Below are 25511 nucleotides of genomic sequence, written 5' to 3'. Positions count from 1 at the left end.
CTTTAGGCTGCAAGTTATAGCATTTAATATTTTTCACGTTATATTAACATCACTTATCTACTTAATAATACCCATTACTAGATGTATGAGATTTGTACATACAGATTGAAAACCATTAGCATACTAATCTCCATGATTTTTATCTTTTCTAAGATTATCTTTTAGAGGTGATAGGAAATTTTTAGGACTATTTATCATTACATTTGAGCCTGGCTTTTATTACTGCTCTGTGTGCTTTTTATTTGAAAGTCAAGAATACAATTCACCTTCTCCATGAAATGTGTTCCCTGTTACTGACGGACTTGATTTAAACTCAGCTTTTTTTGCTGGGCATGCTTCTTAGTGGAGATGGAAGGTGAAACAAAAATTTCAGAGCTTCCAAACCCCCTTGCTTTCTAACACTCCTCACCGCAGTGGGAGGCTGGTGCGGCTGGGTAAGGATTCCGACATCAATACCCAATAACAACAAACAAGCTGTTACTGAGCAGGCATTCTTTATTACAGCACTGGGCAGCACTGGGGATTCTCCACCATGAGCGCTCCAACGAGTCAGTGAAACACGTCAACTAATATACACCAAGAACATGCATATTCAGTTCCATGTCAATGAGTCCCCAGAATTCTTTTACATAGTCATTTTATTTCCTGGAATTGGCTATCTTTGTAATTATGCATGCTTGAAGGTCTTCTGTGGGGGTCTTGTTGATTCTAGTCCTTTGTGGTCTTCGTCCTGTCTCTCCTCCTGGTCCTGTCTCCAGTCTCCTGTGGGCCAACAGGGTCTTAGAAGACTTGATGTTATCACAACCTACAGGATGCTTGGCATAGTTGACTGATAGTTTCACAAAGCACCTTGGTTTAAAAGCAACCCTGTTAGTATAGCAAATTCATTATTTTAGTAAACTTTTATTAGGCTATATTTCTATTGAATTTACTAATGAATATCCTATGATGTATCAAAGGAAAGTGGTTTCCAAAATACACTGCCTCAAATGCATGCAACTACATGTGCTTAAGGTGGAAACAGGAAAAGACTTAACTTCTCACTTAAAAAATAAAATAAAATAGACAATCTGAACACATATGCCTTTAGACAAGTTTGTAGTTTTTTATTTGTAATAGTGTAAGCAGCTTCAGAACCCAACACTGATCTCAAAAACTGTGTAGTTCATCACTCTGAGTTACAGAGACAAATTTTGCTGTTATTTTTAGGGGAATCAAACCTAGACACAAAGAAGTTTAGAACTATAACATGCACAGGGAGGTGGATTTTCAAAGGTACCCAAGTGATTGAAAAGAAAATACCTCCAAAGTTGGGTGGGCTCTTTTGAAAATCTTTCAGGTTGGGCTGGTAGGAGGGACCTTACGGTATGGAGAGCTGCAGGTGCTTTGATACTGTAGGTAAGTGGATCATCATGAACAGGCAAAAATTAGTCTTTCCCTGACTGGATCTGTAACTTGCTCACTGGATATCATGTGACAGTGGTAGTAGATATTGTGCTTCAAAAATGCATTCTAAATGTTATTATTCTGCTGCTGATGAAATGCAGTAATGGCCTTACCTAACTGCTAACAGGTTTTACTGAAACTGTTCTTTATAGCTGGGGCTTTGCACAAGTAGATATTTAGCACACATGGTATTCTTGATCCAGCACTCACTGGAAGCTCTATGTTGGCTTTGAATGAGAAAGATGGGAAAATATCATTCTTTCCCATGTCATGCACAATCTAAATGCAAAAAGAAAACAGTTAAAATGCAGCCCATATGGTTGTTGATGAGCATCCTCAAAGCTGATGTGTTAGTGTGTGTCTGTTTTCAAAGGTTAAGGACAGGTTATTTGCAGGATAAATTCTGTAATACCGCAGCCTGAAATAAAATGAGTTAGACTTTCTGAATTGTGGCAGTTACAGAAATATGTATGCTAAAAATCAACTAGCATGTGTGTTCTGAGCCAGCAGAGGAGCACTCAGGGCTTTATTCTCATTCAGTCCTGGCCCGAGAGCAATGTAAAAGAAATCCGGCAGGGGTCTGGCAATTTTCAGAGCTAGTCATTACTTGCTTAGTACACACTGGGTAAAAAGTGTAACCCTTTAGGCTACAGACAACTGTGCTTAGCTTTCAGCTGAGAGATACAAATTTGTTTTTCCCTGTGTATCTTCCTGTACTTTCATTCACAAATTAGCAGCATTTAGCACCAAATGCTAGAGGTTTGCATATATTATTCAAACAACTAAAAATATATACAAAACACTATAGTAATAAATTAAAAGTTCCCAACGCTTCTAGGTGAGCTTTTCCTGAGAAGTGCCATCTCTATGAAGAGTATTGGTTGCTTTGCTTTATGCATTTGCTAAACTGTTATCAGAGGATTATCATTATAATCAGAGGATTATAATGGTTTATAATAATAAATCATTATTTTGGGCCCCCAGTACCTGAAAGGGGCCTTTAAGAAGGCTGGGGATGACCAGTTCACTAGGGCATGTAATGACGAGACAAGGGGCAGTGGTTTTAAGCTATGGAAAGGTAGATTTAAGTTGTACAGTAGAAAAAGTTCTTGAATATGAGGGTGATGAATCACTGGAACAGGTTGCCTGGAGAGGTGGTGGAGGCCCTATCCCTGGAGATATTCACGGTCAGGCTGAGCATTCTGTTCTAGTGTGAGATGTCCCTGCTTATTGTAGGGGCATTGGACTAGAGGACCTTCAGAGGTCACTTCCAACCCAAGCCATTCTCTGATTCTATGGAAAGATGGATACCTTTTAAGTCGACAATGGATGTAAAAAATGTGTTGAGGAAACTAACTAAATTAGTGTTTCTTAATTAGCAAAAGTACAGTTTATAAAGCACTACAAATCTTTTAGTGTATTATGGCAGCTTGCTGCAGAATCCTGTTGTAAAAATGGGTTTAATATTTCTAGACAAAAATAATCCGTCCTCCTCCATATGCTGCCATGTGCATTTGCATATTCAGTTCTAAAAGCAAGACAATAATCATCATCTGAAATAACTGCAAGTAAACATTAAAACCAAGCTGGAGAGGTGTTCTTATCTTGCATTCAAAATCAAACTGGATATAAGTTTTGAAATGCATAGCAGGGCCTGGTTGAGTGCCCAGTGGAACCAGAAAAGTGACACAACCCTATTAGTAAACTTCCCATCAAATTCTTAAATAAGTAGATAAAATAGGTTTTGTAATATGTGTTTCAAAGAAGCAAAAAAGACAGGATCTATTTGGTTTACCTGCAAACGCCTGAGGACTGTGGAAGCTCAGGCACTACATAGGACAGTTCCTTCATCATGGAGCTCCTTGTTTGTCCCGTTCAGCAGCCGATTTTATCCCTCTTCCTTGGGTATATTATTAGCCTCTCCTTTCTGAAATCTTCAGAGATGACAAGTAGCTTTCCTCAGCCCTGCTAGTCCTGAGCTCAGCAGAGACAAGGCCTGTTAGTAAAGGTGGCAGAACAGGGGTATCTCTTTCACTTTTCTTTTGGTCCCAGCCTTGGAGGGGAGGGAACATGACACACATGTAGGTATACTTGCGTGACTCTTTAAAGATTCAAAACTACTTGTATTTTTTACACCCTGGAAAAGGACTAGAAGGATTCATCCCTAGACTAAAACTTAAAAAGCAACCTGGCTTCCCACAGGTTAGTGGGGAAGCAGAATCCAGTGGCAGTGGTTCCCTGCACTGCTGGAGGGATTCAAGCCAGGCTACGGCTTTCATATTCAGATGAAATTTGAGATTAAAAATATGCTTTGTGAATATGACTCCAACAATTTTTCATAAGCTGTGGTTAAAACCACAGAAACAATATAGGGTGATAATGTTAAAATCAGTGGGGTTTTTCCATTGCTAATTATCAACCTTGCATGGTCAATTATTTTCCCTGCATACCACTACTCTCTTTATCCACATGCTTGCCTCTTCATTTGTCAGGGCCCTGTCCTCTGTCAGCTCTGGGTGGCTGAACTTGAATGCTAAGTGATGCAAAGTCCTATTTTCTTTCCTCAAGTGTGTAAAGAAACTGACCTTGTTAAACTTACTACTTAGGAAAATAACCCCCTCCTGTGCTAGCTCAAAAGAAGTTCTTATCCCTCTTGCTTTCTAATTGAGAATTTCAGTTTTCAGCTGGACTGTGGACTCATGCTGTAAGAAATATAAGGGTTGGACCTCTGAAAAAGTCATTAACATTTGTTTAGACTGAGTGATAAATAGCTGTTCACTCTTGGCAATTTGAGAAGGTCCTATCTAGTTGTGAATTAGTTGATTGTTAGTAGTAGCAATAGTTATGAAGCAAATTACAGTGTTGTTACGTTTTTGTAGGAAGTGCTGTAACAGTCAACTGTGTTTCAAATTAAAGGGGCTCTGTAAGACTCCTTTTAGAAGTGATGTACTTTCCAAGATCCTAGCAAGAATTCTAAGTAGCCAAAATGAAGGTTTGAAAACTGTACATCCCATTCCTCATTGGTGCAACACATCTGACCAACCAAGACTGCATTTTAAACTGAAAAAAACCCAAAACAAACAGAAAATACATACACGAAAAACAAAACACACAAACAAAACCACCAAAACGGAAGAAAGAAAAAATGTAAACAAAAGCAGCTGTATGGTTTAATTTAATGTTTTTTTTCTCCCTTGCTTTGCAGGCCTGTATGAATTTCAATGACAGTGGAGCATGTGTCACGCAGTGCCCCCAGACTTTTGTCTACAACCCTACCACCTTCCAGCTGGAGCATAATCACAATGCCAAGTACACCTATGGGGCTTTTTGTGTCAAAAAATGCCCACGTAAGTACTGGGTTAGCTGCATGTTTCTGCAGTGATGGGAAGTTGGTGCTGGATTTCAGGAGCCTTAAAAAACAGTGAGAGAATGAGAGCTCAGTGCACAGCAGAACCTCAGATCACTCCACATGGGCTTTGCAGCCTGTAAGAATTCAGTTGTGTGAGCTAAAGATGGTTACATGTGGAGTTGCTGACACTTTCCAAGCAGCCTGTGCTGTAGCCATGTTCCTAAGGAAAGGGAATTCACTGGGTTTCTCTTTTCATGACCACCACTTGTTACATTCATGCTTTAGATCAGCATTTGTGAATTTCAAAATGAACTGTTAAAGTAGTGCCAAAAGGCTGCATTAGTGGATTGTAAAATTTCTTTTCCAGAAAAATAAGTCCACCACCAGTACTGCCTGGCAGCACGTGCTTGGATAATGCTGCTGCCCTTTTCTTAACTTGGAGTAGTGATGGTTTGACAGAAAGTTACCACAAATATTTTCTGAGCAGGTGTGTCCCATGAGGAAAAAGCATGCAGTACTGTCTTAAAACTCCAGAGTAAAATTAGAGGGGAAGGGGGAGTTAAAAAAAGAATAATCCAGTGCATATAAAAAACACATGCTTCTGAGATGCCAGACAGATGGTGATAAGCAACAGAAATATTTAGGAGGGTCATCACTTACATAGTCTTTGATACTGCTGTTTTAGTTAGAAAGAAAAATATGACAGTATTTTTGCTCTCCATTTCCACTGAAGTCTGCAGTTCTGTTGTACATTAATTATTTTATTCATAAATCACATATAATAAGGATGAGTAATCTATAATAAATTGAACCATAATTCAACCCAAAGTAAAATCCAAATTTAGAATCTCTGTGGAGAAGTTAAAATTGACACTAGGATGAGGCTGTGACTGTCAGGACTTGGTTCTGTCTCTATAAGAGTGGTGGCTTTTTTCAAGCAAGATTTTTTATACATTTTATTTGATTTCTACAATAGTACTGTACCATGCATTGCTTAAGGGAGAGGATTATTTGTCCAAATACTTCATTGAATTTTTTTTTTTTTCCTTTCCTGACTTTATCAAGCTTTCAGTCAGGTAGGATTCTATACCACCCCCTTTGGCAGTTGTTTTACAAGGCAAAATTGAAATATATGTCATTGTCTTGTGCAGTGTTTTATTCCAGTTGTATGTATTTGTGTATGTATGAAAGAGGCAGAGCAGAGTATTTTGTTTTATTTCTCTCCAATTATTGGAGGTCACCAGTACTGCCTGGCAGCACGTGCTTGGATAATGCTGCTGCCCTTTTCTTAACTTGGAGTAGTGATGGTTTGACAGAAAGTTACCACAAATATTTTCTGAGCAGGTGTGTCCCATGAGGAAAAAGCATGCAGTACTGTCTTAAAACTCCAGAGTAAAATTAGAGGGGAAGGGGGAGTTAAAAAAAGAATAATCCAGTGCATATAAAAAACACATGCTTCTGAGATGCCAGACAGATGGTGATAAGCAACAGAAATATTTAGGAGGGTCATCACTTACATAGTCTTTGATACTGCTGTTTTAGTTAGAAAGAAAAATATGACAGTATTTTTGCTCTCCATTTCCACTGAAGTCTGCAGTTCTGTTGTACATTAATTATTTTATTCATAAATCACATATAATAAGGATGAGTAATCTATAATAAATTGAACCATAATTCAACCCAAAGTAAAATCCAAATTTAGAATCTCTGTGGAGAAGTTAAAATTGACACTAGGATGAGGCTGTGACTGTCAGGACTTGGTTCTGTCTCTATAAGAGTGGTGGCTTTTTTCAAGCAAGATTTTTTATACATTTTATTTGATTTCTACAATAGTACTGTACCATGCATTGCTTAAGGGAGAGGATTATTTGTCCAAATACTTCATTGAATTTTTTTTTTTTCCTTTCCTGACTTTATCAAGCTTTCAGTCAGGTAGGATTAGTCTATACCCCCTTTGGCAGTTGTTTTACAAGGCAAAATTGAAATATATGTCATTGTCTTGTGCAGTGTTTTATTCCAGTTGTATGTATTTGTGTATGTATGAAAGAGGCAGAGCAGAGTATTTTGTTTTATTTCTCTCCAATTATTGGAGGTTTGTTGTTTTTACCACAAATAGTAATGATAAAACCAAATTGGGGGAGAAGAGGGAATCAGGCCTGACCATTCATGGATTTTCACAAGTGTCTGAAAACATGCCTGATTTCTTTGCTCTTACACTTCTGAAAACACTCAGCATTAGTGTTGGTATCAATGTGGAAGTGCTGAGGTACTTAATAATATGAATTGACACAGACTCCAGAAACATGTGTCCTAGTATTATTTAGTCCAGAGGTTCATTCTCTGCCAACATCTCATTTTTCTCTTCAGACAACTTTGTGGTGGATTCCAGCTCTTGTGTCCGTGCATGTCCTAGTTCCAAGATGGAGGTTGAAGAAAATGGTATTAAGATGTGCAAGCCCTGCACTGACATTTGTCCTAAAGGTAGGCAGTAGAAATTTAGTAGAAATTCTCTTGAATGTGGTCTGTGCTGTGGTAGAGCAGAGCAGGGTGCTATTTTGGCATGAAATGCCCTTCATGAATATGTTGTAAAATGTTAATAGCCTTTGGATATCCACAAATCTATGTAGGCTGTGTGTGGAGTATATAGAAAAGAATGAAAATTCATTCAGTTGTAGTGGTAATATCTTTCCAAACCAATTACTTTTGATTATATACAAATGAAAGAGATTTCTCTGTTGGATTTAAAGACATCTGAAATAATTATTTATTATGTGATGTTAATGACAGGTACTTTCTGGAGATGTTTTAGAGCTGTCTTTTAGTCATTCCAAAGCTCTGACTTCAATGTGTGGTATGTCTCATACTTGTCAATACAACCTTAGGTTTCCATTTATTTCCTCTATTTCTGTTCTTTTTCTTTTTTCCTTGTTCTTTTTTTTTTTTTTTTTTTTAAGCCTCTGTATTCTCAGAATCTTCAACCTCCTTTCTAAGTGTCTAAAATACTCATTAGAAGTTTTTCAGTGCTGGTGCTGTTGAGAAGACTGAAATTTACAGGTTACTTTGCTGTCCCAAGCTCCCCAAGGGAGATATTCCGCTTCCTGCTTGAAGGTCTCTGGAGCAAAGCACCATCATGGGCCTGTGCCACTTTTCAGTGTCAAGAAGGGAACTCACAATGAAGCTACTCAAAACCTGTAAATCAGCAGTCTCTCCACATGGCTGAAACAGTCAAACACAGAGATCTCTGCCAAGGCAGGGTACTGATATGCTGAATTCTAAGTGAGTGCAATGTCCAGCCCTTTGAGCTAATAGCAGTAAATAGTTTTTTGCTAGATAGGTACTTCTATGTGTGAAAATGCACATGTAGTATCCCTGTCAAACTCTTAGCCTCAGTCTGTGAGGAGAAAAATTATCACACGTGTGTAAAATCTTCAGGTGTACTGCTGGTAGTTGCCAATAGAGGAGCCGAGCTAGGGAGATAGGCTTTAGTACACGATGGAAGTCATGAAGGATTTGTTCCTGGATGCATCACATGTCTCGGAAAATGCAACTAAATTGTATCAGCTACACAGAGAAGTTTTCTCACTGGGTACCAGAATTTCTCCATGGTCAAGTAACTCATTTATTAGGATGATGAGTAAAGAAATATTTTTACATGTTTCTGAAGGACCTCATGGCACGTAAGTGGTTAAGTTCACAAATCCATCAGAGCAAAAGGGAACTCTTGAGCTAGCAGCATTAGGATCCCTCTGTTTCTGCAGTGAGAAGTGCACAAATAAATGGTATGGCCACCAGGCTTGTCTAGGTTATCAACCATCTGTTTACAGCTGGTTTGGGGGGGATTTTGTGTGGTTCCTTCTTGCCTTTAGATCTGGTATGAAATACCTGTGTGCCAGGATGTCCTTCTGTGGCAGGTACTTAACTTACTGTTTGTTTTAAATTGCCCTCTGCTTCTTTGGGAATCTGGGGAGATGGTATTATTTAAACACCTCTCTGCTGCTTTATTCCTGAAAGAAATGATGATTCGTGTCTGTAAGGCAAACATGTTCTGATTCAGTCATTGTTTTTCCTAGTTCTTTACACAAACTCCTTCTTTTGGCAGCGTGTGATGGCATTGGGACAGGGAGTTTAGTGTCAGCTCAGACGGTGGATTCCAGCAACATTGACAAGTTCATAAACTGTACCAAGATCAATGGCAACCTTATCTTCCTTGTTACTGGGATTCATGGGTAAGTGACAATGTTAAGACATTGTGTCATGGTGCCAACTGAAACAAACTGCATCTGCCTCCTAATGATGCCTGCAGGCTTCATTTAATGAATAGCAGATCCAGGATGAAATAGTTTTCTGCCTTCCATTATGAAGGAAACTGTTACCTTGATTCTTACAAATCAAACTCTAAGAAAAGAAGGGATGAAGCAGCATTTTTGAACCAGCAAGAAAAAAGACAACTGTGATTTTTGGTTACTTTATGAGATCCTTGGTACTGGCTTACAATGATGGCTGATTGGAGAATAGAAGAGAGAAAGGGAACTTATCTTCCATTAGTTTGGTTTAAGTTTCATATGACCAGCAGTCTAATGTGCAGAAGATGCAGAGTGCTTCACTCAGCATGAATTGTCAGCCTGTGGGGCTGTCACTGCACAGACATGCAAAAAAGCTGCCCTCTTGTCAATCAGTTTTGAAGTACATATTCAAATTTCAATTGCAGAGAGATGCAAAAATCACTGGTATTTAAATCCAGTGTTTAGTTCCAAGTGTGACTGTCTATTGAATAAGTCTTGGTAATGGTTGAAGATGTGGAGGTTCAGAACCACTATTAAAAGGTCTCACCAGTGTCTCCTCTAAAGGAAGGTGCACCAACTAGCTAACCAGGGGCTGGTTGTTCATAGTCTGGTACACTGTGTGTTTGCCATTGTAGCAAAGGTAAATGCATGGTACAAATGCTGGAAGGGTGGGATGTGTCCAGGGAAGACAGACATACTCTGATGGTCAGGTGAAGTATAATGCAACCAGCCACTTTCTTGCATGGTGTTCTTTCTGTCATCGAGAGAGCACAAATAGGATTCCACCTACTTATAAAAGAACATATGAATTGGAAATTACCTGTGACACTTTGAGATATTTCTTTACTAAAATGAGAAAAATCCTCAAAATGACCAAGTAAGATTAAACTCTCTTGCCCCTTTGTTGCAATAAGTATGCAGATGTTTTCTGGTGCATTAACAGTGTAAAGTACTCAATTGCTTCTACCACTGTACAGGCTTCAAATTTTAACTTAATTCTTAGGTTCCTCAGAACCTTCAGCATCACTTGCAGCTGGTTGTCAAGATTTGATATCTTAGATCCAGTTCCCAAACCAGCTCTGTGTTTGCAGCTTTATGGCATAGTGAAAATGTGATTAACTGGATGACTGTGGGTTGATCTCAAACGGAATCCTGACATGAGTAGTGCCAGCAGATTTTTCTTTAGACTTCCTGTAGATTCAGATGTGTTTAGATTATGATAAAGTGGATGACACTAGGCTTCCTGGCTCACATTTCCTACTAAGTGAGGTGGGAAGAAGCTACTCGCTTCCTTGATTTGATATAGTGATTGGCTGTAATTCTTCACCCACAACTTGACTCCAGCCATGAGAAAACCAGTTGAAAATCTGCTTCAGTGGGGCCCTGCAGCTCGATGATTCTCAAAAGGCCAGCAAGTGTGAGTTTGCCTGTGGAGTTGGTCTTCTCATCTCTCCAGCAGCGAGTACAGTGTGAAAGGTTAATGTAACATAGGGAGGAAGAAGGACTTTGGTTCAAGTGGTTTTGAGGAAATGCTGCTTCAAGCTTGTTGAAACCCTGGAGAAGGTCACACAGGAGACAAGTGCTCAGGCTGTCACACTTTGTGATCAGGCCAAATGACCAACCCAGAGGCTGGATGTAAATCTATTAAATCTTACAGGAATGGAAGTACTCTAATAAGTGCAAGACACAAGCAGCTAGAGGACATGAGCAATTTTGTGGGGATTATTCCAGTACCTTAAGGAAATGTAATTTTGAGAATTAGAATTGCTTGTGTTGCAATAGTTGTATTAGCTGCAAAGTCGTGGGTCTCAATTTAAAAAAATCTGTCTAAATTGAAGAGTCAAAAGCCAACCCTAAAGGAAGCCATATTAATCTGAAAAATACCTAAATTATGGACTATAAAGCAGAGGGCTAAAATATTTAGTTCTATATTAATAGAAGAATATAAGCCTAGGACATGATGTTGAACAGCTGTTTTTTTCAGATTTCTGTTTCATTTTGCAAATAAATAATAAAGGAAATTTTTTAAAATTACACCAGCTACACAAGTAATTTACTCTAGAAGTAGACAGTATGGAGCAGCAACCATAACACATAGTTCCACTCCAAATTTCAGTTAATTTCTGTTACAATTTTTTTTTTTACTCAGAGTGAACTCCTACTTTTAAAAATATGAATTTTCAGGTTTACAGTTTATAGGGACATAACGTCAAGTACTCTGTTGGAAATTGGAAGACTTTTTGTAGTGGTAGAGAATAACTTGAGTGACATTTCTGTGTTTGCTTTCACTGGGACCTGTGCTGTTACAATTGGCCCTATCATATGTCTGATCTTTTGATTCTGTAGTCTGTCTTTCCCTTTCTTGAGTACTTGAACTTCAAGTCTTTGTGAATTTGTAATAATTGATGTAAAAACTCTATATAATTATTAATTGGGGTTTTTTGCACAATCATTTGTAATAATATATATATAATTTATATGTAGTTTAGATAATTACAAGTTTGCTTTGATTAGTGTCCTGAGGTTAAGTAGAATGAAGGTAAAGCTAAATTTTGGTGGGTCAGTAGTAGTTATTCTTGCAAGAAGTGTATGAATAAAGTGACCTTCATTAGGATACTTATCTGCTGCCTGACACAGAAAACACACTGGCTGGAAAGCAGGCAGGACCTGTCAAGGTCAGATGCAGCCTTCTCGCTACTGTTTCCTTCTTGTTGGGGTGGTAAATGCCACGCTGCCTTCTGCTCATGTTGCTGCCTGTGAAGGGGTGGGATATACTAAGGAGAGCTGGACAGCCCCAGCTAAGCAGCAAATGCTGCCTCCTTCTTCCTTCCACTTGCAGCAGTACCAACAAGCCCTTAGTGCTCACCATCTTTTTACCTTCACTTAGCTGTTGACCTCTAGTTTCAGAATGAGCTGAAAGAGAAATGAGGATGGTAGATGGTGACTGTATTAGGCTGCAGTTTTATATTGATAAAACATATCAGATGTTTGGCTGCTTAAGGGGGTTAACTGTTTATTTCTATCTTCAAAGACTACTTTATGCTAGGATTTGAAGGTAACATTCAGCAACCTCCTGCATAGTACAGGCAAGGGTGTTCCTTTTTTTATAGGAATGTATTGGAAAAGCAAAATTCTGTATTTCTGTTAGGTAGTCAAAACATGCTACCTAGTTTTCTGAGAGCCCCATATTGTTAAACCTAAGTGGACATGATGCTTCTGTGGTCCACTATGCTTTATGTTAAGGTTCAAGGTCTTACTTTGTTGTTGCTAACCTGAAGGATGGTTAGAAGTGACCTCATCAGTCTCTTGCTGCACAGAATTGTGAGACCTGTCCCCAGAAACAGCCTGCTTGATTACCTGCATGTTCTGATGCCAAGAATGGTGTCACTTGGAAAGCAGAAGGAGAATACGTGGAAATGCATGATCCAAATTTGTTAAGAATGTTTCTTACCTCCAGAAAACCCACAAATGTACCATAACAATGTGTTACAGAAGAATCGTTTCCTGAATTTTTAAAGGATTTTTGTTTGGATTAGGCTTCTAGCTGGCTTCTCAAGTACCTGGAGAGTCTTTACTCCTTGAAAACTAGGGGGGAAAAAAAGTTTAATAGAAGTTGGCACTCTCAAGGGCGGCTTCATCTTTTTACTTATCTAACTTAGAAATATTGAGGTTGGGGGTATGTAGTTTCTCAGGTGACTAACTTGTCTGGCAAGGATTTGTGCTTTTGGTGTCCCCATGTTCAACACCACCTGGAACCTGTACCCTTTTAATGCCATGTGCAAGGAACTGCTGGCATGCTCTGGTTTTGCTTATATCTTGTTGCTCATTTCAGTAGCAGTTTTGTTGGTCCTGGTAGTGCAGTATCACAGCTGTACCATTTGGGCTAGTACTCCTGGAAAAAATGTCCAGTGTTGAAAATTCATCTTTTCTTTAGGAAGATCACTCATTGCTGTTTAGAATCCCTTAATGTTCTGCTAAAACACTAATTATTTGAACTTTTAAGATGCTAAGCACCATTCTTTTCCTTCAGGATGACTTGGGAGAATTAGGCACAGGTTCTGTAGGAAAAACAGTCTGAAGAAACTAGTGACAGTCTAAAGATACCTGGTGTATATGCTTCTTAAAACCAAAGTGTTGACCCCCTGAATACTGCTTTCTGTATGGTATAGCTTTGACAACCTTATCTTTTCTCTTTTTTAATTCAGAGCATCACATTTTGTGCTTCTAATTTTTTAGGGACCCATATCACACAATTGCTGCAATCAATCCAGAGAAACTAAATATTTTCCAAACTGTGAGAGAGATAACAGGTAACCTCCTAATTTCATATAATCTGAACTTCTCACTTTATGTTTCTGGTTGTCATTTGTTACTTTTTCTGAAGAACACAGGATGTTTCTTTCTTTTAAAGCAGCTGCAGATGTGATAAAATTTTCATACACAAAACCCTCTGTGTCAGTTGATATTCACAACTGTGTTGTCCTTTGGTGATTACACAAGCATCAAAAGACCAAGGCCTTACTGTTAGGTGAGCAAGGGGTCTTGGTTCCATGCTAGCGAAGTGGGACAAGTTTGGCAAGGGGGGGTGCACCTAGTGAGGAAAATTAGGCTGGAATGGGGGAAATAATTGTCTTCACTTGAAAGCATTTGAAATACGCCTTGGAAAAAAACAGACAAGCCAATCTGGTTTTGCAGCTGCGTCTCTTGGTCTAAGAGAAATTTCTGCAGCAAATTATCTTCTGTAATTGAAAGACAAATGTATAATGTATGGGGTTAGTAGTCCCTCTCAGCTTTTGTGACTTTTCAGTGGTGTTATAGAGCTAGAACTCAATATTTTGCTTTCTTGTATCTTGCTTCTTATTGTTTCATCATTTAGGTGACAGGGAGGAAGATACTACAACTCTGAGTTCTTGATTGATCACCAATGTTCTCTAGATAGGGAAATGAAAAAATAAAATAAAATAAAAAATTCCTTGGTCTCTACAGCACAATTGTAGCTGGTTGGAACTCAAGAAGTGCTTGGCATTTGAAATGAGTTCTCTTTCACATGTTTTATCTCTCAAAAGTTCCGTATTTCACCAAACCAGTGGGATTAAAAAATGAAAGTAAGCTCTAAATCTCTCTCCAATTAACGTCAAAGCTAATCTGGCATCTGGGTGTCTGTAATTTGCCAATTTTAAGCACACTGTGCAATTGACATTCTCAGTTCTACTGCTTAAGTGGAATTACCCCTGTGTTTAAAGATGCATTTCAGTCCAGTACTGACTCAGAATCACAGGAAGCTGTGCTCTCTAGAGGGGCTGTGCAGCACAAAAGAAGTTGTTCCACTTACTTGTGCAGAGAATGCACTCTGCTGATGAACCATCCTCACAGACGTAGGAATGCCAGTTGTTTTAGGAAAGTCTTGTCATCTTTGAATGCATCGTATTGGATCTTTGAACTTCTGACCTAATTCTCTAACACATTTCAAAACTGGGTGCTCTTCATTCAGGCAAATCTTCATTTTTGCTGCTGCTGCTGTTTAGAAAAGGCCTTGCAAGATTCCAGCCTGTCTTTAGGTTCAGCCTCAGTGTGGCTGTTGAAAGTGGACATAATGCTGCTGCAGCTGTTAGAGTCCTCCTTTGCAATCTTGGAGGAGGCAGTGGTGAGCAGCCCGATGAATTCAAAGACAGTAGTTTGCAGCATTTGTTACCTATTTATTTATATGTCTCAACCCACCACTGTCTTTCATTTATAAGCTAACCCTCTCCTAACTCATGTATGTGATAAAGCAGTCTCAATGGCTGAAATAATTGACATTCACGTGCTTGTCTTTTTCTCCTCCAGGGTATTTGAACATACAGTCATGGCCTGAGAACATGACAGATTTCAGGGTGTTTTCTAATTTGGTTACTATTGGTGGAAGAGCTCTCTATAGGTAAGATGCTTCCTCTGCTGATGGAATAATTTTTTATTACCATTCAATTATTCTTTGTTCAGTAGCACAGGATGCAACAACATGTAGCAAGGGCATTATAAATTGACGTTTTTCTCTTTACCCAGGTATTCATTACTAGTAACAGTTGTTTGTAATACTGCATACCTTTTGAAAATATTGATTAAAAAAAACCCTAAGCAAGCAAATATGGTGGTTCAATGATGTAGCTATTAACTCGTTGTTGAGAAAGTGCATTTTATGATTTAAAATAGCTTGTGAATGTGAAACATAACTTAAAAAAACATTAATAGTAGAATTTAGCCCTGTTATCACAAAGTTTATATGGTTGCAATTGGAAGTGCAGGCTCATGTCCTCAAAGAACAATGTGGTCTTCAGAAATAGAGAAAGATAAATACAAGGAAGAGCACTGAACTCCCTGAGGTACCTTGCAGATGGGTTGGAGTGTACTTTAGCTCTGCAGTGCCATTTTATCACAGATGTTTATGTATGAAAACTCCTATGGAGGAACTGGTTTGAAGAGAAGAAAATGTGGTGACAAATAGTGGGTGAAGCTCATGAATGTACCTGACTGATATATACTGCATCCCCTGGTTCTGCATTGTGTAAATATAGTAAATCAGTTGTGGAATTCTGCTGGCATCTTAAACAGCAACCCAAGCAGATAATGAATAGCAGTGAAACCCTGAGATTGAATTACAGCCCAGCATTCTCTTTAGAAGCAGCATTTTTTATTTGTAACAGCTGGAAAACAATTATTATCATTAAAATACAATAACTTAAAGGATGCCTAGAAACTGGTTGTTGTCTTCACTAATCTTCGGTCATAAAATATGTGCAGTCCTTCCGTGTTACACAGACAATCATTTACCCTTCCTTTGATAAAGAAAAGTGATAACTACCTCTCACAACAAAAGAAAAATGAAATGTAGAAAAGTAGGCTGGAAAAGATTCATTGAAAATAGCAATTACTTCCTGTATTACTATAAATTACATTAATTTGATGCCTGACAGAAGATGTTAATACATTTTACATTACTTTGTCAGTTTCCTCATAGTCTATAAACTATAATTGTATTAATTCTGTCATCTTAGGGAAAAAAAGTGTCTGGATTTTATTCAGTTTTCTCAACAGCACTTTATCCCAAAAAGCATGTTAATGTATGAAGTGGAACTCTGCATTTAACTTGAAAATCTAATAAATTTCATTGAACTCAGAGAGTGAAATTCTGCCATCACTGAAATGGATGTCAAAATTTCCATCGTCTTTGGTGGGAATAGGATTTCAGTCTATACACAAAAACAAAGTTAAGGGGTGTTTTACTGGCCCAATTGGCCTAGCACTGTGAGCATCACAGCTTATGGTAGGAGTATCACATGATTTTCTAGGCAATTGAAAAGGATTTTGACTTACAAAATATTCACATTACCCCAAAGTAAAAGTCTTCTCAGCTTTGTCAAAGGATTATCTTGATGTTAGGAACTAATTCTGGAGGGAAACTCCCAACCAGCTCTACTAAGTTCCACCTCCTGGAGCTAATTCCTCTTTTTTTTCCCCCATCACAGTGGCCTTTCCTTACTCATCCTGAAGCAGCAAGGCATTACCTCTCTGCAGTTTCAGTCCCTGAAGCAAATCAGTGCTGGCAACATCTACATAACAGACAACAGCAACCTGTGCTACTACCACACTGTCAACTGGACCAGCCTCTTCAGCACACCCAGTCAGAAGACAGTGATTCATCGAAACAAAAAGGCAGAGAACTGCAGTAAGTTCTATAATTGGCTCACTTGGGGTGAAAACAATACAAATACTGACAGGATATAGTGCATTGGGCAAAGTCAGGAACTTGCCTGGTGTCTCTTGGAGCTCCATGGCCATCCGTGGAGCTGTGATTGCTTACAGAATCTAAGCATATGGCCCAGTCTGAGCAGATTTATAGGTAAATGGTATATCTTAAAGTATGACCACCTGAAAGGGAGAAGAGAGAGTGCTGCTTCCATATCCCCATGCAAACTTCACAGGCTAGAAGTTTCACAAGTATGTGTTGTGGAGGCCATCAATATGAAATGAATGTAATGTTCAGCAAACATTGCACTGGTTTCACAGATGCAAAAACTATAGCCCATTTCTCATGGAGTGAGATTAGCATCTTTCTCTACTCCTACCCTGCTTCACCTAAGTGTCCCTTTTTTAATCAGAAAAGTGACTTTTAAGACTGTTTTTGGTGACTGAGTTCCATCTTTCTGTACTTGACCTATCTAATAAGGAAGATGACTTTTAATTTGGCCTAATAGTCTTTCAGGAAAGCTGACGTGTCAGTTCCTGGACTGAGGTCATAGTACTGAAAAGCAAATGGATGCTATGTAGCAGATAAAACAACTTGGTTTTGCAGAAATCAGGCAGGAAATTGCATTAATGCAGTGATATTCTAGCAGCAATACAGTACATTTCAAGCATCTGCAGGACTGCTAGCAAGAAAAGAGATTAATTAAATAGCTGTATGTTTAAGTGATGTTACTGAGTTTTGTGCTTTGAGGAGAGATGCAGTGTGTGCTGCTACTTCTGTGGTGAGGAAGTTCACAGGGGTGTCCCATGTGTTGATCAGCTTCATGCTCTGGTGTCCTTACTCCTGTAACCCAGCCAAGAAGTGACAAAAGCTGGAGTAAATGAAGCCAGATGGTTGTCTGTGAGAGTGGCATAGCTCTGTTTGTCATCCAGAGATGATCAAACTTGGGTGATAATGTCCTGTGGGAATGGAGTGTTGATGAAGAGTCCAAGAAGAGTCCCAAATAATGAGGTGAGTTAACCAGTTATAGAACAAAGGAGGGTGCATAATTTCTATTTTCAGCTCACCAAACTTTATCTTGTTCTGGATTAGCTCTGGTTGCTCCTTGCAGTGAGGTACCTGAACCTCTGAACCTTCCAGAGAGCACAGGTTTCCACACTGCCATGTGAAAAACTGCTGACTGTGGGAGAAATACCTTGCTCTCTGCTGTCTTTGACATTTTCTAACAGCAGATTTGCTATAGCTGACTGATAATGATGCATTATTTAATGAAAGAACAACCATCTCCCATTCCTAGGGATTTAGTATAAAAATAAAATAAGGAGTAATAGGGTAGAACACGAGCCCCATGTCTCCTTCCTCTTAACTTTAAGCTCTCTATAACTTACAATATGTTAGAAGACAATGGAACAATGGAAAACCACTCAGAGTTGAATTTCTGAAGGTGTTTTTCCCTTCATGGAGTAGTGCCCCTTTTGCTTTACTGGTTTTGAGAGCTTGAAGGCATAGCTGAAAACAGTAGTTTGGCAGATAGTATTGTATTAGTTATCAGGACTCCGTTGTCAAATACCTGTTTGCCTTTTTCTAAGGTCACTAAATTTGAGTCCCTTTGAAACAGCCACAACTACTGAAACAAAGGTTTCCAGGGCAAATGGCAACTTGGAAGCACAGTCATCCTCTTGCACTGTATGTCTTGTCACTGCATCTGCACACAAAAGGAAAATGTAAACTTTATTGGAATTTTAGCTTGTTAAGGATTTGTTTCAATAGAGACATCAGAAACAAAAATGCTCCCCAAATATTTTATGAAATTTAACACCAAGGGGATCTTCATGAGGAAAACAAATCTCATTCATATCATTTTAAGAAGTCATAATGTATGCTACAGTACCAAGGGGCTAGTTTTAAAAGTGGCTCTAAGCTATGTTCATTAAATGGACTGTACTTAATGAACAGAGGCTGGGGACCAAGTTGCTGTGATCAGAAGGGAGTGTCTTAGCTGCCTTCCTGAATCCTCACAGAGAAGAGTGGTTTTCTCTCTCTGTGCACATCTGAGTGAATGAATTGATGAATGCTTTGTGCCCTTTTGAGAGTCAGCAGTTGATGAGAAGAACTACCCTGCTGCTTCAACTCTGCCTGCCAGTCAACACCTCTGTAGAGCAAAACGGGTTCTGCTGAAGCTTAGATATCTAAGGGAAATCTTCACAATTGCTTGGAGTAAGGCAGAACTCTTCCTTAGAGCCAGATGCATTTCTCTGGCATCTTCTGAAACATCTGTGATTTTCATGATCAGCCGACAAACAGGGCTTTGGGAGAGTTTTCTTGGAATCTTCAACTTCCTGAATGTTTGGGATCTGAGGGCAACCCTCTAGGGTCTTAATTTCTGCCTTTCAGTTATTTTGCCTGTTCTAGGCCCAAATCCTGCAGATGCTCAGGCATATGCCCATACCTCTCTGACATACAAGACTAATCAGAATGGGGAAGGGAAATGTGCAACTAAATATTTGCAGGCTCAGAATCCATCCTCTGTAGTAGAAATGCTGTCTCTTACATGGTAACTAGCATGGTAACAATTAGCATTGTTAATAAAAACATCCATTAAAGAAGTTTTTCCATGTGGTTTCCAGTGAGCAAACCAGTCTAGTCCATGTTAGTTACAACAAACACTCTCAGGTTTGTTTATTATTATTATTCCTTTGTATATTTTGAGTCAGTGTCTGTTTTTGCTTCTCTAATCTCCTAGTGATTGTTGATGGTTTGAAACAAGTTACAGCAAATATTTAATATCCACTTGAGTCAATATTTACCATCCACATGTGGCTTTTCTTAAAAATCATGCAAGAGATTCTAAGATCTAGTCAGTATCATAGTTTAGTGACCTTTAGAACATCTCACAAGATTGTGATATCTTTTACATGCCATTGAGTTGTGTGTTCAGCTGACCATCGAAGTCAGTGAGGAAATATAAAAAAAAACCTGTTGAAGTAGTAAAATATTTATGGAAACGTTCAGTCTGTAGTGATGCTTCATCTTTGAAATAACACTGACATGGGGTTTGGCAAACTCTTTTTTTCAATAAGGAAGATAAAGTCAACAGCCTTAAGTCAGTGGAAAATGCTACAGAATTAGCCAACACACAAAAAAAATACACCTTATACCAGCAATTATCTCTTGCTATTTCTGCCCCTTCTTAATGTTCAAGTACTTCACTACCTTAGGGGTGGCTTTCCCAAAAGCCAGTTAAAAGCCTACGCCAGATTTTATTTGTTAGTAAGCATGTTGAAAATCCAGGACCAAAACGTGTGGTTTTTTGATTTAAAAAAACCAAAAACTCCACAATGGTCTATGGCTTTGTGTTGTCTTTCTAATATTGTCCCAACCAAAGCCAGAGATGGGTGGGTACCTGGGAGGACTGTGACCTCTCTCTTCTCCACCTTTCCTACACACGTTCAGGGATAGAAATGTCAGTGTCCAAGCTTGTGTACACAGGGAACATAGAAGAAAGTAGCACCTTTTAATGCTGAGCACCATGGCAAGGGCAGCAGTGTGTAATCATCAACAAGAGACTTGTGAACCACCAGAAGATGGTTTCAGAGACCCTGAAATCAGCCTGGACTTGGGGGCTGGTTAAAGGAGGTTTGAGGGCAAGGGATAAGTTGAGCCTTCAACAGCTGTTGCACCTTTAGGACAGTCTGATAGGATCTCCTAAGGTTTTTTAAGAGTTCAGATGGCAAATGGGCATCTTCAAACTGATAGGCCAGGTGGAAATTACTTGCAGAGCATTTGTCTAAAGTGCAGTGCATGAAGCTCTAGTCTAATGTAGACTTTTAATTGTCTACTCCCGTAAACTGTAATATTAAGCACAGTTTGTGCGTAAAACTTAATTCATTATGAACTTTATTAATGCAGAATGAATGACTATAAAGTTATTTGCTAGAGAATGGGCTCGGGTAGTTCTCTGTGCTGAAGTGAAGAATCTGCCTTTTTTCCCAGCATGGGTTGTTGGGTTTTTTTTAAAGGAACAATCAGAGGTGCTAAATATGCACACAAAATAAACGTAGAAAAAATACTCTTTCATACAAAGTTATTTAAATCCTTCCAGCTTTGGTGACACCCGCAGTGTACGGCGAAACCTATCTAGGCAAACGTTGTTACAATTGTGATTGTTATGAATTATGTCAATTTAGCCACCAATTAACAACTTGAATAAATTATTGCATTCATTATCAGACATGATGCAAAACTAAGTGAAGTCTGCAGGAGCTCTTCTATTGAGTTCCTGGAGCTTTGAATCAGGCCTGTATGTGTATAGCCAAAGAACAAGAATTTTTCTTCATTTTAGCTAGCTAATTTTCTTGTGTTCTATATAGGTTAGGGAAAATCTTTGAACCTCTCTGCTTCTAAACTGTATGACCCCATTAATAAAGCAGAAACACTTGTTCTAAAACTCCCAATGAAATGAGTTCCTGTCAAAAGTGTTATTGCTCTGTTCTTCCACACATGACCGTGTGATGTGCTGGAGCTTCAGAACCTTCTCAGCCCATGGAAATGCAAAATAGTGTGTCTAAAATTGAAACGTTTTCAGTCATCCCCATAATTAAAGAAGAGGAAGAAAGACAGGTGTAATGGGGTTTTATAAGTTGTAAAAAAAACCCTGTGCCCTGCTTGCCAGGATTCATTGATGAAAACATTTCTATGACTTAGAAATAAGCAGAAGGAAATACTTTTCTTTTCTTTTTTTTAATTTTACTATTGAATTGCCTTTTTTTTTTTCATAGACACTATGTTGGCTAGATTTCAATAGGATAATCATGATTTTCTTTACTGCAAAGCTTTCATTTTATTTGCATAAGGCTTTTTGATTGGTTCCTATGCTTTTTGTAAAAATGTAAACGTGGAGTGTCCTTTGTAGGCAGAAACAGAAACAAGTAGATGAAAATGTGCCAATCTCGATATTGATGAAGCAAAATTGCAAGAAGAAGGGAAATAAGGAGAAAGCTTCACTCCTCTTTCCTGCTCGCTACATGGGCTGCATGAGATAAAGCATGCATACAGTTGTGGCTTGGTCTTTTTTCTGGAAGAAGTGCTTTCTGATCAATTCAATAGTCAGAAGACAGGGTGGCAGTCAGAGGAGGGACAGGACAGGTAGCATGTCTCAGAAGAAAGCACCCTGCCTGCATGACATGAACATCCTGCATGTTGGCAGACAGAAGGAGGTGCAGGAATTGTTTTGTAGGAAACTGAAGAGGACAGAGGGTAGGTGTGCTGTATAGATGAGGAAGATGTTTGAAAACGTGGTTCTGACATCAAACTGTGCTGTTTGGTAGAAAGTGACAATTGCAGAGCAGCTAAGGAGAGGGTAACTGTGAAGCAACGTGCTCTGCTGTGCAGTAGCTGCTAGGTCAGGTACTCAGTGGTTCAAATGTGTGATGTTACATACACCATAGGAGAGGTTAAGCAGTGTTAAAATATGCTGTGGAGAACAGAAAGCACCCTTCTGCTGACTCTTGCGTGATTTGGAAGGGCTTTGTGTTTCTCAGGGAACTAAACTCTGGATGCTCTGTAATTGTTAAGGTAGATTGTAATGGATAGCGCCTAACTGCAGTTTTCCAGTCTTCACACTGGAAACAAGACCATCAAATATCCTGAAGTGAAGGTGAGGTTTTGTATTCCAGTCAGACAGCTATGCTGCTGTACTGAAGAAAGTGTACAAAAATAATGTGTAAAGCAGCAAATGGATGTATTCAGTCTGTGTGTGTGTTCCTGACTGGGCATCTTCATTGCTACACCATGGGAGAGGCAGTGGTAGAAGTCTACCTGCAAGCCTGCTTTTAATTTATTGTTTACAAGTCCCTCAAACCAAACCAAACAAACTCCAAAACATTTATATTTTCCATATCTGATATTCCAGATCTTTACTATTTTTAATCTACTACAAACGTAACCGTTTGTATAAAATACTTCATCGTGCAAGTGGGAATTCAAATGAAGAGATCTTCCCTCTCACATGCCGGGGTCTGGCTGAATCTGTGCAACTGGACTTTGTTCAGATGCTGGAGAAATACGATGTGCTTCCTTTTCTTTGCATGTTTTGCCATCTGTTACAGACATCTAGATATTTATATAGAAAAGGATTTATACAACATATAAGTACAGAATTAATTATATTGTTTCCCTCTCACCCTTCACTAATTTATTTTTTTTATAAGCTGAATTTTGGTTTTGAGACTGGGACCATTGTTTATTTTATAGGTTTTCTTGAGATTTAATAGAAAGGCTCTTTGGCTCTTCAGGGCTTTTGCAATAGACAATTTAAAAAATACAGTTAATGATGGCTTTTCTTCAACTTTTTCCCCACTGTCCATAAGCTTTATTTCAGGTCCATAAGTTTTATTTCAGAGAGCCCTCAATTAGGAAGTAGTGTTTTATATGTTAGTTTAATAGCCCTTCTGTGGTTTTGGACAACTGATTTTTCAAATTCTTTACATTTTTGGCATTTATCATGTTCTGTGTCAGGAACTTTGGCAGCTTGATCTATACTTTCTATGAAGAAAAAACTCAGTTTTGAACCCTGTTGCGTTCCTGTCTCTTCTAATACCCCTGAGGGACTTGGAAGAAGCAATGAACAGTTGTTTCGTGCTTACTTATGTTCTTGTAATTCATTATTGTATAGACCTTTATAATGCCCTTTCTCCCCATATCTAGGGCTACTCGTCTGTTTATCCCTGGTACAAAACATTTTGTCTAGTTTTGATCATCCTTGCAGCACTCTTAAACCTTCTTCTCACTCTATCCTTTCTGAAAGGAACAGACCAGAAGTGGGTATAGTATTCAAACTGTCAGTGCACAGTGTGTTTCTGGAGTGGTATGATTATCCTGTTTTCCACTATCCTGTTAGTAGAAAGTCAGAACATCCAGTTGACCTTTCTGAGTGTGGCAGAACGCTGAATGAGATGTACTCCATTGGATTTCAGAGGACTATGTAAATTAATGATAATCCCCTCTCCCTGCAGCTGCTGATGGAATGGTGTGTAATGAGTTGTGCTCAAGTGATGGCTGTTGGGGGCCAGGCCCAGACCAGTGTCTCTCTTGCAAGCGCTTCATCAGAGGAAGGACCTGCATAGACTCCTGTAACCTGTATGATGGGTAAGACAGTCCCTTGCACTTGTCCCTAAGCTTGCTGACTACATGGTTTGACACTGGTGTGATATGATGTATGAGATACGAGCGAAATATATTGAGGCATAAATTTTAAGTATTTCCAAATCTGAACTTGTGTAGAAGGCTTTACCTGGTATTCTGCTGGCTAAGATTTTTATGCAACATCAAAAGCTTGTTGCACCTTTGGTATTCTGGTGATGTGAATGGTTTCATTTAAGGTAAAACTAAAAACCCCATCATTTAGCCCTAACTGAATATTGACACCCCTGTGCAGATACACATATTATTATGTTCTTTCAGATCAGTTAGATTTATACACGTAAGAAAGAATAAGGACTCCAAAGTCAGAAAACTCACTTCCGCCTTTCCCCCATAATATACTACGTGTGTACACACAAATATGAACAATAGAATCTACATTAATTTACCCCCTTCTCCCACTCATGCATGTGCATCATCTTTTCTGAAGGTTGGGTGGAGGAATAGAGCACAGCCAAGGTCTGGCTTATGACAAGAAAACTGAGCTGAACTGCTTATATTAGCTGCAGCAGAAGAAATTAAGAATTAGGCTGTGGACGGAAGCAGGTGGAATTTTACTTCCTGTGTAACAGAATAGCAGCATCCCTGGCACCTCATTTATAGTCAGGATAAAAAACTTCAATTATTTCAATTATCTTCTTCAGCTCAAACTTCTAATTGAAACTAAGATCCCTGTATGGTTTCTTTCTTTTATTGCCTCAGATGCCAAGAGATGTAACTTTATGGAAAGAGTATTGAATGAGCTCCTGTATATATGTGAAAACATTCTAAACTCTTCTATCTGGGCAATGTATGAAAAAAAAAAATTAAAAAATCTTGTCACAGTAAAATCGAGAGGAGGGTGTCATGACCAGCCCTCAAATCAGAATGTTCTGATCTGTATCTATCAGTGAATGGCATTGATACTTTCCACGGGCTCAGTTCCTTCCTAACTCTGTGATTTGTGACCTGGGCGTGGTGAGAAGTTTTGAGTTGTTTTGTTTTGGATTTTTTAGAGAGCTCTGCACATTTATCTCTCAGGGCAGCAACAGTACTTCAGGTAGGGTCAGATGTATTTCACTTCTCTTTTAGTCCTCAGCAGAAGACCTCTATCTCCAAAGACTTGCCATGGTCAGGAGGTTTTCCTCAGCTGTACTGTTGCAGTAGATCCTAATGGCTCTAGAGAAGCAAAGGGAGAACCTGGATTAACTGGGCACAGAGGCCTTCACCTTTACCTGAATATTACTGAAGCCCACTAACAGGAGTGTGCAGCACATCTTTAACTGGTTAATGCAACAAGATGGGATACATCTAAAAAGCTTAGGTGTCCAGTCTGAGCTTGTTACTTAGACTCTCTCTGTGGTTGGTGGGGAGAGATGTGGCTTGTTCAGATGTTAATTCATCTCAGCCTAGAAGAAGGTGGAATGATTTTTGCTAAGAAGGTGCTGAAGGTTTTTTGTGATGGAAAGCTGGAAGCTGAAATGAGATACCTGGTGTTTAATGGAGGAAATCCCATCTACTATCACTATTT

General features: G+C 38.9%; 1 protein-coding gene across 1 annotated transcript in view; it reads left to right on the top strand.

Annotated features, from left to right (window-relative positions):
• ERBB4 (v-erb-b2 avian erythroblastic leukemia viral oncogene homolog 4) overlaps positions 1–25511 on the top strand; it is a 375133-nt gene that overhangs the window by 199242 nt on the left and 150380 nt on the right. The window contains exons 7-13 of the mRNA XM_009996938.1: positions 4652–4793; positions 7163–7276; positions 8895–9021; positions 13315–13388; positions 14905–14995; positions 16581–16780; positions 23815–23947. Of these exons, the coding sequence (XP_009995240.1) occupies positions 4652–4793; positions 7163–7276; positions 8895–9021; positions 13315–13388; positions 14905–14995; positions 16581–16780; positions 23815–23947 (881 nt within the window). The remainder of the gene's footprint in view (positions 1–4651; positions 4794–7162; positions 7277–8894; positions 9022–13314; positions 13389–14904; positions 14996–16580; positions 16781–23814; positions 23948–25511) is intronic.

This window comes from Chaetura pelagica, unplaced genomic scaffold (genome assembly GCF_000747805.2).
Source record: "Chaetura pelagica isolate M959 unplaced genomic scaffold, ChaPel_1.0 scaffold300, whole genome shotgun sequence".
NCBI lineage: Eukaryota > Metazoa > Chordata > Aves > Apodiformes > Apodidae > Chaetura > Chaetura pelagica.
Note: the sequence above shows the minus strand (reverse complement) of the source record. Positions and strands in the feature narration are given on the sequence as shown.